Raw genomic sequence first — 12,552 nt, 5'->3', positions numbered from 1 at the left:
GTTTGATTCCTGACTGCTCTGCCTCAGGACAGGACGTTCCTCCGCAGAGCCGTCCCAGGAGAGCCTGGCACACAGTAGGTCTGCAACACCTGTGACTTCCCTTATCTCATTTCACTTGGTGAGGTAGGAATTTTCCTGGAGGGCTTCTTCTCCCCCCAACTTTTTTTTTTTTTTTAACCAGGTGACCTTCAGGGTGACATGGTGAGAAACAGGACACTGTCCAGGCCATCTGTCCAGGCCTAGATGAAGGGGAGGGTGCCAGGCACGGAAGGATAGCAACCCCGAGTGAGCCTCGGTGCCCTCAGAACTGGTTTCCTTCCCCTCTCCCAGACGGTGTGGAGTAGGGTGGGGATCTGTGTCCAGGCGGGGATGCTGTCTGTAGCGTGATCCCCATCTTCGGGAGACTGTTTGGACTCTGTCCAGCTGCCCCAGGCCTTCCCTGCTGACCCGAAGCCAGAGCCAGCATGAAAGCGCGTTCCAGTGGCTGAGAAGTCAGCTCAGAGAGCAAAGGTCTAGGCCAGCTGATCTGGGTCCCAGTTTGAACCTTAGCCTTGGTCTGCTCACCTGCCTGGGCCCAGCAGGCGGTGCGGGCCATGTGAGGCGGCCCCCCTGCCCGTGCCTCCGAGCCCCTGGCCCTGGCTCCCTTACACACCCCTCCACCCTGCTGCCCGCCTCAGCATTGACGCCCCCTTTGCGGGCACAACCAGGTCCCCACGTCTTGTTTCCAGTTTTTAATATTTTTCTTGTAAAAACCCAAAATATAAAACTGGAAGGGGAATGGAAAACAAGTTCTGTACATTTTATATACACGAGGTCTGTGATTTCAAAACCATTGGGGAGAGAAAAGGAAAACACAGGCAAGGGAATGCTGCAGCTCACGGATCCTGATGGGCACCCCCGCGCCGCCAGCTCGGGCTCAGGCCGGCGCTCCTGGCTAGTGCTGGCAGCTGCCGCAGCCTGGCAGCACCCTGAGTCTGTGGGGAGCTGCGGCCTGCTGGCTCAGGCTGGGTGCCTAGAGGGTGGGGACAGACGGCCAGTGGGCAAAGCAGTGTCTGCCATAGAGGGGGGCAGGGGCAGGCAGGGCCTTCCTTCAGGTGTCCGTGTAGATGGACGGGATGTGACTCAGGCAGTGGTCAAAGGCCCCATTGGGGAAGAAGCTGCAGTCCTCGGGGCCGCTGGATGCCATGTCTTCAGATGGCTGTGGTGGCAGGGCCTCATAGCCTGTGGGTACAGTGGGGAACAGGGTCTGGGCTGGAGAATGCAGGGGCTCTGCCTCATCGTCTTTTCCGAGCCCCTTCACCCCATCCTACTGCCCAGGGTCCCTCTCATAGTGTCTTCCACAGGGCCTGCTCTGAGGCTTTACTCTCCCAGAAAAGGGAGCCAGTGGGTGGGAGGAGGCGCTCTAGGCCTCGCACTTCCCAAGGGGCCCGGGCAGCTGGACAGACAGATGGCTGGCTTGGGGCAGTCCGTCACCCAGTGCTGGGCTATAGGCCAGAATGCAGGGAAGAGAGGGAGGGCTATCACAGTTCTTGCCCTTGGGGGCTTGTCCCCTCCTGGCAGAGGGAACCCAGCCCATCCCTACCCTTTCAGGTTCCTTCACCCAACCAGACACGAGAAACCCAAGGAAGGAGATGAGCACTTACTGGGTTCTTACTCAGGGCTCTTGAAGTCTTAGCTCACTTAAGCCTCTCAACAATCCTGTGAGGTAGGAGTCACTATCCCATTTTACAGCGGAGAAGACAGGCTCAGAGAGGCCAAGACACTTGCCTAAGGCCAACTGCTTGTCAGTGGGGGAACTGGGATTTGAACCCAGATCCATCTGGCCCCAAGGCACCTGGTTCTTCCATTGGACATGCTGTCTGAGTGGGGTCACTGCTCAAACGTCCTCAACCTGGAGGGTCGTATCCAGTCCTTGCTCAAAGAGCCGGGTCCCTGAGCTGATGTCACAGATTTCTATAGCCGAACACAGGCAGGCCTCAGTCTTTCCATCTGTGCAGTGGGATGAATCTGAACTACTCCTGGGGCCCCACAGCACCACCCTGTGAGTCTGGATCAATCCATGTCTATTCTCAGCTTGGTGGGAGGTGTAGGCAGCTTTGTGGGTCCTGGGATGGGCCCCGAATGCTGGGCTGCCACCCAGATAGCAGGGGAGAAAGAAGGCCACAAGAATCCACTACGTTGGTGTGGGGCATGGAAGCTGCCTCTTGCCTGTCCTCGTTCTTTGTTCCTGCTGCTAAAGCCCCAAAACCCCGCCACGGGCTGCATGGAGCAGGGGAAGGATGAAGGGTGAGAGCCGGCTGTCCTGGGATTGGGGCCTCATCACACACCAACCCGCGTGTGTGCAAAGAGGAGACATGCATCCCCCACCTCCCGCGCGCACCCTGGGAGAGGGTACACGTCTGCCTATGATGCACAGAGGTGACACGCCCCCATCCCCAGACACGCTTAGAGCATGCTTGAACACAGTCTGTGTGCACAGACTGGGGTGGGAACAGGGCAACGCAGTACGTGAGTGTGTGTACAGATGGGAATAAAGGGCAGGGAGCGCGCGTGTGTGCACAGCGCATGAACATCAGCATGAGTGTGACATCTGCACATGCGTGTAGACACGAGCACCTGTGCCCTGTGAGCCCTTGAACATGCAGGGGGGCTTGTAATGCTTGGAACCTGCTTGTACGGGCCCTACGATATGCACAGGCACCACGGACACTCACCACAAATGTGCGAGGAAAGAAGACACACACAGACGGGAGAGCACGTGTGCGAATGGGAACACAGGGACCCACGTGCAGATGGACCCACAGGCTTCTGGGCACTCGTCTATGGCCTTCTTGTTGTCCCTATGTCCTTAATCCTCTACCCCCAGCTGCACACACCTAGAGCTGTCCAAGGGGTCTCTGGCATGGGGCCTCAGGCTCCCTTTTGTCTGAGACCCCCATCCTGCCCATGCCTTGTAGCTTCCAGCTGCCTGCGGGCCTGGAGGCTGACTTGGGGTGGGGCTTGGCTTGAGGAACTCTGGGAGGGTTGGCCCCAACCCTCAGATGCCCCTGCTCTGATTGGCTCGGCCCTGCTGGTCTGAGCCTGTCCACCCTGGCCCATCACCGGCTTTCTCCATTGCAGCGGGACCCTTCCTTGCAGAAGGCCCAGGGCTCCATAGGGGGGACACAGATGCCACACAAGGTACAAGCACAACCTCTAGGCTCTGTCCTTTCTTGGTAGTGTGGCCACTCCAGCCTCGTTTCATCTGTTCAACAGAGATCCATCTTTGTCTCTTTCCCTGTTGTACCCCCAGGGTCTACAACTGTGCCTGGCATGCAGTAGGTGCTCAGTAAATAGTTAAAGGGCAACATCAGCTGGACTGTAAGCTCCCTGATTCTTCTCTGTCTTCAGAAACCTGCCAGTGCGCAGACACGTAGCAGCTGTGACAACGTGGGAGGAACACTGATCTGGAGACAGGCAGGATGCCAATCCCAATTCTGTGGGGTTCTGGGACCTCCGGGAGCCTCGATTTCTCCTTGCACCAAGTGGGGATGACTCTGCCTCTTCAAGCCGTCCCAGGGCTTCAGGACAATGTACATAAGCACCCAGCCCAGGGTTGGGCCATGGTAGGCAGTCAGGGAATGGAGGCAGGCAGGTGGGGCTTACCGGTGGCAGATAAAGGTGCGTTGAGGCCGTGGTAGCTATTGGGCCGCAGGGGGTTGAAACTGTGGGCTTCCCCGGCCAGACCATCCCCGCTGGCTGCTGGCTCAGCTGTCCGGTAGCAGTCGCCATAGGGGAAGCAATTCTGGATGGAGTGGAAGGTGCCCTGGTACCCTGCAAAGGGAGGCAGCAGGGGCTGCGTTAGCCAAGGATGAGTGCCCGGGGGCGAGGGGGGGGGGGGCGTCCTTGCTGTGCTGTGCAGTCTTTCATATGGTCCTGTTCCTCCACACTGGGTGTGAAGGAGAGAACAGAGCTCCAGGGGAGAAGGTGCCAGCAGTCCTGGGTCCCTTTCCCAGCTCTGCCGGCCGCTGGAAAGGGAGGGTAAGGTGGCCTCATGTGGCGCCCCCTGACTGGAGTCATTTGTGGCTGACGCAGCGCTCTGAGGCAAGGGACTGTCGGGCCACCACCCCCACCTCCCAAAATGCCTGCTCACTGTCCTTCCTCTAAGCAGCAGGCTGTTCCCACCGGGTCAGTGCCAATGATGTTCCCTTCAATGCCTTGTCAATGGAACAAACTCTTCCCCACCCCTCCAATGGAATTTCCTCAAGGAAATGCCCCCGACTAGGTGTGCTGAGTCACATGACCCCTGGCTTCTCCCACAGTGACCCTCAGCGCCCTCCCTCATTCTGATGCCCCACTGTCTCCCCCATCAGTGCCCCATTCCCCTCGGGTACCCTGAGCAGAAGTCAGTGGGTATCTATGGAGAGAGGCCCCAGCCAGAACTTACCTTGTGGACTGGGCAGAGGTGGGGGTGGAGGGCTCTGGAAAGGTGGGTAGGGTGGCTTGCTGGAGAGTGTGGGGAAGGGCTGGACCCCTGGAGAATGGCTCTGAGAGGATGGTGGCAGCGGTGGTGGCCCGAGCCCCTTCAATGGGCTGACCATAGGGGAGAGGAGACCGGGTCCCAACCTGGAGAGAACAGAGGCAGTCATCAGCAGGATGGGCTCTGGGGCCCAGGGGGCCAAAGGCATGGCTGCTGCTGCTTGCTTCCCTCCAGCCATGAGGAGCTCGCTACCTGATCTGCTCTTACTTAAGACACTGCAGTTAGAAGCGGAAGCTTTTACTCTGGATTATGTTCAAACTGGAATTAAATTTGAAAGTCGTCTAAGCTTGAAAGTCCAAAGGGATCAGTAAAGAAGAACTTCTATCTGGTATTTAGGACTGGCAATTAGCAAGGAACACTGGTTATCAGAACGACCTTTGGAGTTGACAGATCTGTTTTAAACCCCATCTGCTCTCACTGGCTGTGACTTCAGCAAGATGCTTAACGTCTCTGAGCCATGTGCTGCTCCCGGGGTTGCTGTGTCTCCAGCTGGGACACTGGGATTCTCGTGACCTGCGTGAAGTACCAGCCACCCCCGCAGGACCACGCTGCTCTCACTCTGCACTTGCGCTCTGGCCACCAGGAGGACAAACCCCAGTAGAGCTGCCCTGCAAGCCCCAAGGCACTAAGAGTCACCACCCACTGAGTCCCCGCCTCACCTCAGGCCCTGGGAGAGAAGTTCTTGTGTCCGCCTCACACATCAAAACAGCAAGGTTCAGAGACGTGGCTCACCAGGTTAGTCCTGGCCACACTGACCTCACGGGTTAGGGTGAGGGTAAAATTAAGTAAGTCAAAGTGGACATAGCACCCAACATGATGTCACATGTATTCTCAGCCACTCCATGAACCAGCATCATTATTATAAAGATGTAGGGAAAGAAAACAAGTAGATAGTTCTAATGTCTAAGCTGGGCTTTCTTCCCCCACACAGTGTGCTTTCAGGGACCTTCTGTCTCCATCCTTGCAGTTGCATACCTCCTGTGATGGGGGGATCACCACCTCTATTCATACAGAGCCTGAGGTAAGGCAGGCCTGAGCCTGTGCTCTCTGGAAACTCACCATCTGGAATAAGGTCATGGCAGCTGAGAGCTGTTCTGTCACCCTGACCGCAGCGGAGCCCAGGCAGCTTATCCAACTGGATGGCATGTCCATACAGCGTGGGGTCTTTCCTCATGCTGCTCCCTATGCCTCTAGGGTCTGCTCACAGGAACCAACCTGGCCCTGGGGCCAGATAGACCTGAGGGCTCTGGGGACCAGCCTGTAAAGCCCTTACATGCATTTTGGGAAGAGGCAGGGGGAGCTCAGAGTGTCCACTCTCTGATTTGCCTTGTGGATCTGTTGGACCGTCCACATTAAAATATACTACAAATCCAATGTCTCAGCTAAGGTGACCGTTATAGGCCAGAAGCACTACCCTTGTCTACCCTCTAAACATGACGCGTTATGGGGCCAGATCAGCCCTTCTCTCTGAGGGAAGCAAGGCTATCCTGAAATGGAGAAAGATTTAGGGAGAGGCCAGTGGGCCCCAGGTCTGTAGCCTGCTGGGTCCCCCCACCTGCTCCCTCCAGCCTGGGCACCCTCTGCTCACTGCCATCATTTGATGTCTGGAACCCCACTGCTGTGAGTGTGCTGAAGGTGACATGGGGGGCCTTTATGCTGGGCCCCTGGTTCCAGATACCTCCTCAGCATCAAGTTGACGGACTGAATCCTCATCAAGGCCCCATGACCTTCTTATCATCCTCATGACTATTTTTAGGCTCCTCTCACAGAGCTGTCAAGTGGGAGAGGGTTGACCGCTGCGGTCTATATGCTGTGGCGGGCTGTGCATAAGCTGTGTGTCCTCACAGCAGCTTCTCTGGCTGAGGCTGGGCTGAGATGTAGCCTGCGGGGAGGCTGCGGGGTGGCCCGTAGGGGACCTACCCCGCTTCAGGCCCGCTGCGTGGTGCCCACCTGCCTCACGCCCGGCCCAAGCTTGCACCCACACCAGGCTTTCCCTGACTTCCTGCTGTCCCCTTCCCTGGGAGCTCCTGCGGGAGGGCTGGGCCTCGCCTCTCAGGGATGCGTTGCTCAGCCCTGGGCTGGGGACACCGCAAACAGCTGATAAACACTAACCAACGTGTTTTTTTAATCGCTCAGCTACAAAACCCAGAGATTAACAGTGCTGCAGAATTAAGGAGAACCAGATCTGAAGGAGGAAAAAAAAATGCATTCTCAAAGTTTGTTTTCCCTGTCTCAAACCTGCCATAAATTCACATTTGCCACCTTCACAGCCAGTGAAATTAAACAGAACACGACTCTCTCCACAGCCGACATGAAGGCTGAGGTTACGCTGCTCTACCTGAACTCTTTAAAAGGAAAAAAGATCATCTGGAGCTCCTCTTCTGAGTCATGCAAATGATTCCTAAATCAAATATTTTTGCTTCAATTGGAACCTATAAAAATTAATATAAAACCTCACTGGCTTGGCAAACTGAGGGCTTCATACCTCGTATGCGGCTGTGGGGGGAGGGGGACCGCCCTTTCGGCGTCTTCTCTGAGCCAGGGTAAATAAATTTGGTCATGAAGTCAGGCCCTCTTAGCATATTTTTGAGTGAATCAGATAATTCTGTCAAACTCTTTAAACGTCCCAGCAAACCACCAGGGAGCCGCGAGTGGCCTTCCCTGTTGACTTTGGCAGGAAGGGGAGGCTGAAGGCCTTTTCCCTCTGCCTTGCCGCTCTTCTCAGGGGCTGAAAAAAGAAACCCATTCAAGCTGGGCCTGGGCCTGCCGTCAGGCTTGAGGGCCCTACTCTCCCGCAGTCCAGCGAGGGAGCCTGGGTGCCTGGCCCGTTGGGATGACTCGAGCAGGCACGGGCGCTTGGACGGTGGGCTGGGCTGTCCTGGTCTTGTCCTCACTCTGCCACTCGCCGCAGGAATCCCTGACGGGCACTTACATGCAGGCGGCAGGCAGGTGATGAATGAGGCAGAGCAGAGGGCCCGGGCCTGAGCGGGGGGAGAGGCCTCTGTGGTTTATTATAGTTTGGTTGGAGACATTTTTGGGGCTGGTGTGTGGGTGAGAAGGTGGCCTGAGCTGGTGGGTGGGTGGGTGGGTGGGGTAAAGGGGCCCCGTGTCCATGGAACCAGTACCAGATGCCCCGTACAAACCCAGCACATGTTTTGTCCGCTGTGGGTGCTCCGCACCATCTTCCTAAAGGAAAAGATTTCAATACCCATTTTATAGAGGAGGAAACTGAGGCTCAGGGAGGCCTGGTTCTCTGGGTCCCCTTTGGCTCCCCCTCAGCCTGCCTCTTTGTGGTTCTCCACGCACGCACCTCCCCAAGTCTTCCCTGGTCCATGAAGGACACTTCTGCCTCCCCAGGGGCCCATCCCAGGTGGCTCCTCCTCTCCCTGCCCAGCTGCATTTCCTCGAGGCCCGCAGATTCTCTGATGCCTCCTGGTATTCCTCCTCTCCACCCAGCAGCCCTGTTTCAGGCCGCCACCCTCCCACATTTGATGCTGCCTCTGGAAACCAGCCCTTCACTGCAGGACACGCCGTCCTCCCCAAACTGACCACATCACTGCCTGGCTCCCTTCGGATATAGCCCCGCCACAGGCCGTGTGATCTGGCCCTGGCGACCTCCCTCCTGAGTTTGTCACCCTACACAAAGGTGCATGTTTCCCAGAACATGCAAGGCTTCAAGACTTCACCATGTCTGCACTTCCACTGCTCCTTCCTCCCAATCTCTCCACTCGGTCAACTGCTACTTAACCGTAGAGGCCCGCCCTAGCACAACCTCCAGGAAGCCTTCCCTGCATTGTCCTCCACCGCACTGGGCTCTCCTCTGGGCTTCCACAGCCCCTTCTGTTTCTTCCCTCAGAGCCTTTGTCCTGCATGGTCAGTCCCTGTGGGTCTATGTCTCTTCCTCATGGTGAGCTTCTCCAGGGCTGGGGTCATTGGTTGCTTGAGCATGGGGTCCAGCACCGGCCCCCTTCAGGGGCTCAGTAACTGGACACTGACTGACTGGATGAGTGAGTGGCAGAGGGAGCCTAGTTCGGAGCCCTGGACAGCAAATTTGGTGATGAAGCCAGGCTGGCCCCAGGCACGGGCAGGCCAATGCCAAGGCTAAGGCTGTGGCCTTGGGGAGGAAGGGCAGAGAAGGGAGGTACTGAGGCCAGGCCCTGGGGGTCAAGTTTGATCAAGTCCTGCTAGTGATAAGTGAAAGTGGCGGGTAGGGCAGGGTGTAGGGCTATGTGAACTCCCTCCGCACATTTGCAAGGAAAACAGATTTTGGCAGCACCAGGGGCCAGCAATTAGCACATTTACCATTTCCAGCCAATTAAGTGGCCACAATGGGAACCACATTGAATACAGAAAGAGGCCGCTCCTCCTTGCAGTGATCCTGCATGACGGGCCCCTGGACAAACCCTGCGGGCGGGACAGTGACCACAGCTGCTGTGGCCAGAAGTGGCGGTGAGAGCCAGACGAGCACCTCTGGAGTGGGCAGCAGGCAGCCTGCTCGCCAAACATGTGGTGTGAGCCAAAGAGAAGCCGGAGTGAGGCTCCCGAGGAGGCCTGGTCAGGCAGTCCAGGGTGCAGGGCAGGGCACGGTGTCTTCAGCAGCCACCCTTACGGGGGTGGGGGGAGAGGAGGAGCGCACACAGCGAGGCGTCAGGAAGTCCATGTGCCAACACCCTCTGCCTGGTGCGTGGCCTCGAGGCGCCAAGGAGACTGCACAGGTGTCAGTCCAGGATACGGTACACAGTAAGTGCCGCATAAATGCTGACAGTTTGCATTATCAGTGATAACCACGGAGTGTGCAGGACACCTCCCCTCACCTGCCGCCTGTGCAGGTGTCTGCTTGTGGTCCCGGAGGACCGGCTTGCTGTACGTACCCGTCCCTGGTGCTCTCAGCCGTGGGGAGAGGGGACAGATGGTGGTGGGAACTGGTGCTGGCATCCAGTGGGTGGTGTCTGGAAGGGACCTCGTGCATGGGGGGCAGGATGCCCGATGCAAGCCCGTTATGGGGGGTGACAGAGCCAGGATACATGCCTGCAGGGAAGCAAACAATTACCACTGGGCTTCGGCCGCTCCCTAGGGATGGTTGTGAACCACCCAGGAGCTGTGTGTCTGCTGTCAGAAAGAGACAGACACGAAGTAAAACCAGCACAGTCATATTAACAGGAGGTCGGGGGCCCAAACAAGGAGGGGATGGCCCTGCTCCGCTGTTCGTGCCCCGGCTACAGGGCTGTATATGGGGCTGAGGCTGTCCTGAAAGCAGTGGAGGACTGAGAAGGGGCTGTCAGAGGCATCAGCAGGCCAGGCTGTGTGTGTGGGGGGGGGGGGGGGTGTGTGTACACGCTTGCATTTTTTTAGGGTGGTGGGTTTTATGGAGCATGCTGCCTCAAGTCTCCGGAGCTGTTCTGTGTAGCCCTAGAAGCAGACAGGGATCCTGGAACGGAAAGAAGCCTGAGAGAGACTCAGGGCTTGGCCATACTTTTCACAGGCAGACCTGATGTAGAGTAAGGGGCTGCCTTTGGAGGAGATGAATTCCCTGTCTCCAGAGACATGCAAGCACAGCCTGGATGTCCACTGTGAGGGGCCCTAAAGACAGGGTAAGATTGTGCTCGCTGGATGTCAGGCTGGCCTAGGAAACCTATGAGAAGGGACGCCACAGATGGTTGTACAGGCTGTACACAACACAAGGGTCCCAACAGAGGAGAGGCAGCAGCCATGCTCTCATCTACGATTCTAAACCTCTAGAAGATGCCTGCAAGGTGGTACCACATTCTACCACCTGTTACTCCCAAGGGTCTTACTCTTGTTAAGAAGACAGGTGGGGAATGAATCAATGGAGGACATTAGGTCATAGTTGTTGCTACAGGGGTCTAATGGAGGATCTGGGAGGAGTTACTGAGGCTAGTGCTTCCCAAATGCCTTCACCAAGGAACCCCAATTAGAAGGGAGAATGGAACCCAACTCGGACTAGAGCCTAAGAGGGACCCAGCAGAGGTGGCAAGTTTTTCCTCTATTTTATCTGAAGAAAATGGGACCAATTTTGTTCCCCTTTTAAAATCTGGCCACATTTATTTGACTTTTATGACACTGACATCATTTTCCTAGAAATTAAGTCATTGTATTGGTGGCCCGGGACAACTCTGCAGGCTCGGGGCCACACCCAGAGCTCTGAAGCAGGGTTCACACTGATTAGTCCAAGCTCGCCTGGGTCAGCTGCTGTAGTTTGGACAGCACCCAGTCATCATGGGTCCAGACCCAACGCTCTTTACCACGAGGACAATGCGAGCACACAGCACCCTCTTTTCATGGTTGGAGTCAAGAAGGAACTTTTGCATTCTCCAGTGGCTGGGGGGTTTCAAGTCTAGCCCATCCCAGGTTGGCCCCTTTCGCCCAGGCCTGCAGCTCAGGAAGCTACCACCAGGAACTGAACAGGCCAGGGGAGGCTCCCTCCCTGAACTGCAGCAAATCAGGCTTCCAAGTGATAGCAAAGAAAGCCCACTTAAAGCCAGGCCAAGGAACTGGCCTGGGGTTCTAGCTCAGGCTATGTCCGAGATGTCCACGTAGGGGCCTGTGGGCCAGGCTTCCCTGTGGGCTGGCTGTGAGACCCCAGGGCTCTGAATGGGCTCTTGGGGGGCCCTCTGCCTCTCAGCTCCAGGCCTTGCCCCTTCCCATTGTGGGGACCTCTGGTCCCAAGGGCAGCCCTACCATCCATCCACCACACGTCCCTCCCCAGCTTGGGCAGGAAGGCTCTGGAGGGGATTTCTGGGGATAGAGCCTGGCTCGGCACTCCTCCTGGCTTGCTCCACTCATCACTCTCCTGAGCATCTCACCTGCCATCTTTTTGAAATTTGGAAACCTGACAGCTAGGAAGGTCTAGAATCCCGATGAATCCTGCTCTCTCTCCCTCAGCCCTGCTGACCTCGTGCTTTTCATATCCTCGCTGCCCATCACATTACCCTGGGTCTGCTAAAGGAGCCTGCCAGATAAGCTCCTGAGGGTTTCCTGTGAAGAGAGCTGAGCCTTCCTGATGAGAGACAAGCTCTTGGGAGTTTTCTATCATTAGAAAATGAACGTTTAATGTCACCCTTGCAAGCTTCTCCCTTTCCCTCCCTCTCTGTTCTGGACTCCTCTCTGTCCTAACACTCCTTGAATCTGCCGTTTCCCCCTGCCTTTGCCCACCTGCCCCTGTCCAGCCCCGTGCAGACAGTGGGCTAGGCGTGCTGAGCGTGTTGGCAGCCAGCGATGGCAATGATGGTGGCACAGCATCACAAGGGCTGGCGGAAAGGGGATGCCATGGAGCCTGCTGGCCTCTCCCCAAAATGCACCATTTGAGGCTATAAATCACCATCTTCCATCATCAGCCTTGAGTGCTTGACCTCTGGCCCTACCATCTTCCCAACTGCGCCCCGAGCCTTTGCTGTGTGGCCTGCAGAAGCTAACGGCTGACGTGCAGAGGGATCCAGAAGTTCTGCACCTGCCTGCTGCTCCTCATCTCCCCACGGGGCTGGAAGCAGCCTGCAGACAGGGACCAGCTCGGGGCCTGGTACCCAGCAGGTGCCAGTACGGTGAGGGTAGCATCGGTGGCCGGGAGGCCGCAGACTATCTGATAATGGACAAAGCCTGGGGTTCAAGTCTGGCCTCTGCCATTGACAGGCTATGGAGTCTCAGCTTAACCTCTGGAGGACTTAACCTTAACTTCTGGAGGACCCTGTTCCCTCATCTGGAAAAGAAAGAGCAGAGTAGCATGCACTTTTTGATGTGGACGTGAGGGTTTTGTTAATATGGGCACGTACAGTCCCCAGAGCAGCTCCTGGCATGGATTCGGTAAACAGTGCACCGTGCGTTATTACGAGATGGGGGAGTACACAGTTCTCTTCTCACTCACCACAGGCGACAACAGCAATACTCAGGATAAAATTATCTGCCACTCTGGGTTTATAGACGTGATCACATTGCAATCACATTTGTTGTCAGAGCAGGTCTGGGGGACAAAGTGAGGCTCGAGGCAGGGAAGACGCCACTTGCTCGCTGTCAGAGCA

The 12,552-nt window shown here is 56.7% G+C and overlaps 1 protein-coding gene across 1 annotated transcript in view; it reads right to left on the bottom strand.

Moving 5' to 3' along the window:
- Nucleotides 1-785: 785 nt before the first annotated feature.
- The window catches only part of GLIS1 (GLIS family zinc finger 1), a 218,288-nt gene continuing 206,521 nt past the window's right edge, over nt 786-12,552 (bottom strand). Inside the window, exons 8-11 of the mRNA XM_045998143.1 lie at nt 9,391-9,547; nt 4,427-4,605; nt 3,646-3,813; nt 786-1,221 (exon numbers count right to left, since the gene is read on the bottom strand). Of these exons, the coding sequence (XP_045854099.1) occupies nt 1,091-1,221; nt 3,646-3,813; nt 4,427-4,605; nt 9,391-9,547 (635 nt within the window). The 3' untranslated portion in view covers nt 786-1,090. The remainder of the gene's footprint in view (nt 1,222-3,645; nt 3,814-4,426; nt 4,606-9,390; nt 9,548-12,552) is intronic.

The sequence above is a fragment of the Meles meles genome, chromosome 1, assembly GCF_922984935.1.
Source record: "Meles meles chromosome 1, mMelMel3.1 paternal haplotype, whole genome shotgun sequence".
Lineage (NCBI taxonomy): Eukaryota > Metazoa > Chordata > Mammalia > Carnivora > Mustelidae > Meles > Meles meles.
Note: the sequence above shows the minus strand (reverse complement) of the source record. Positions and strands in the feature narration are given on the sequence as shown.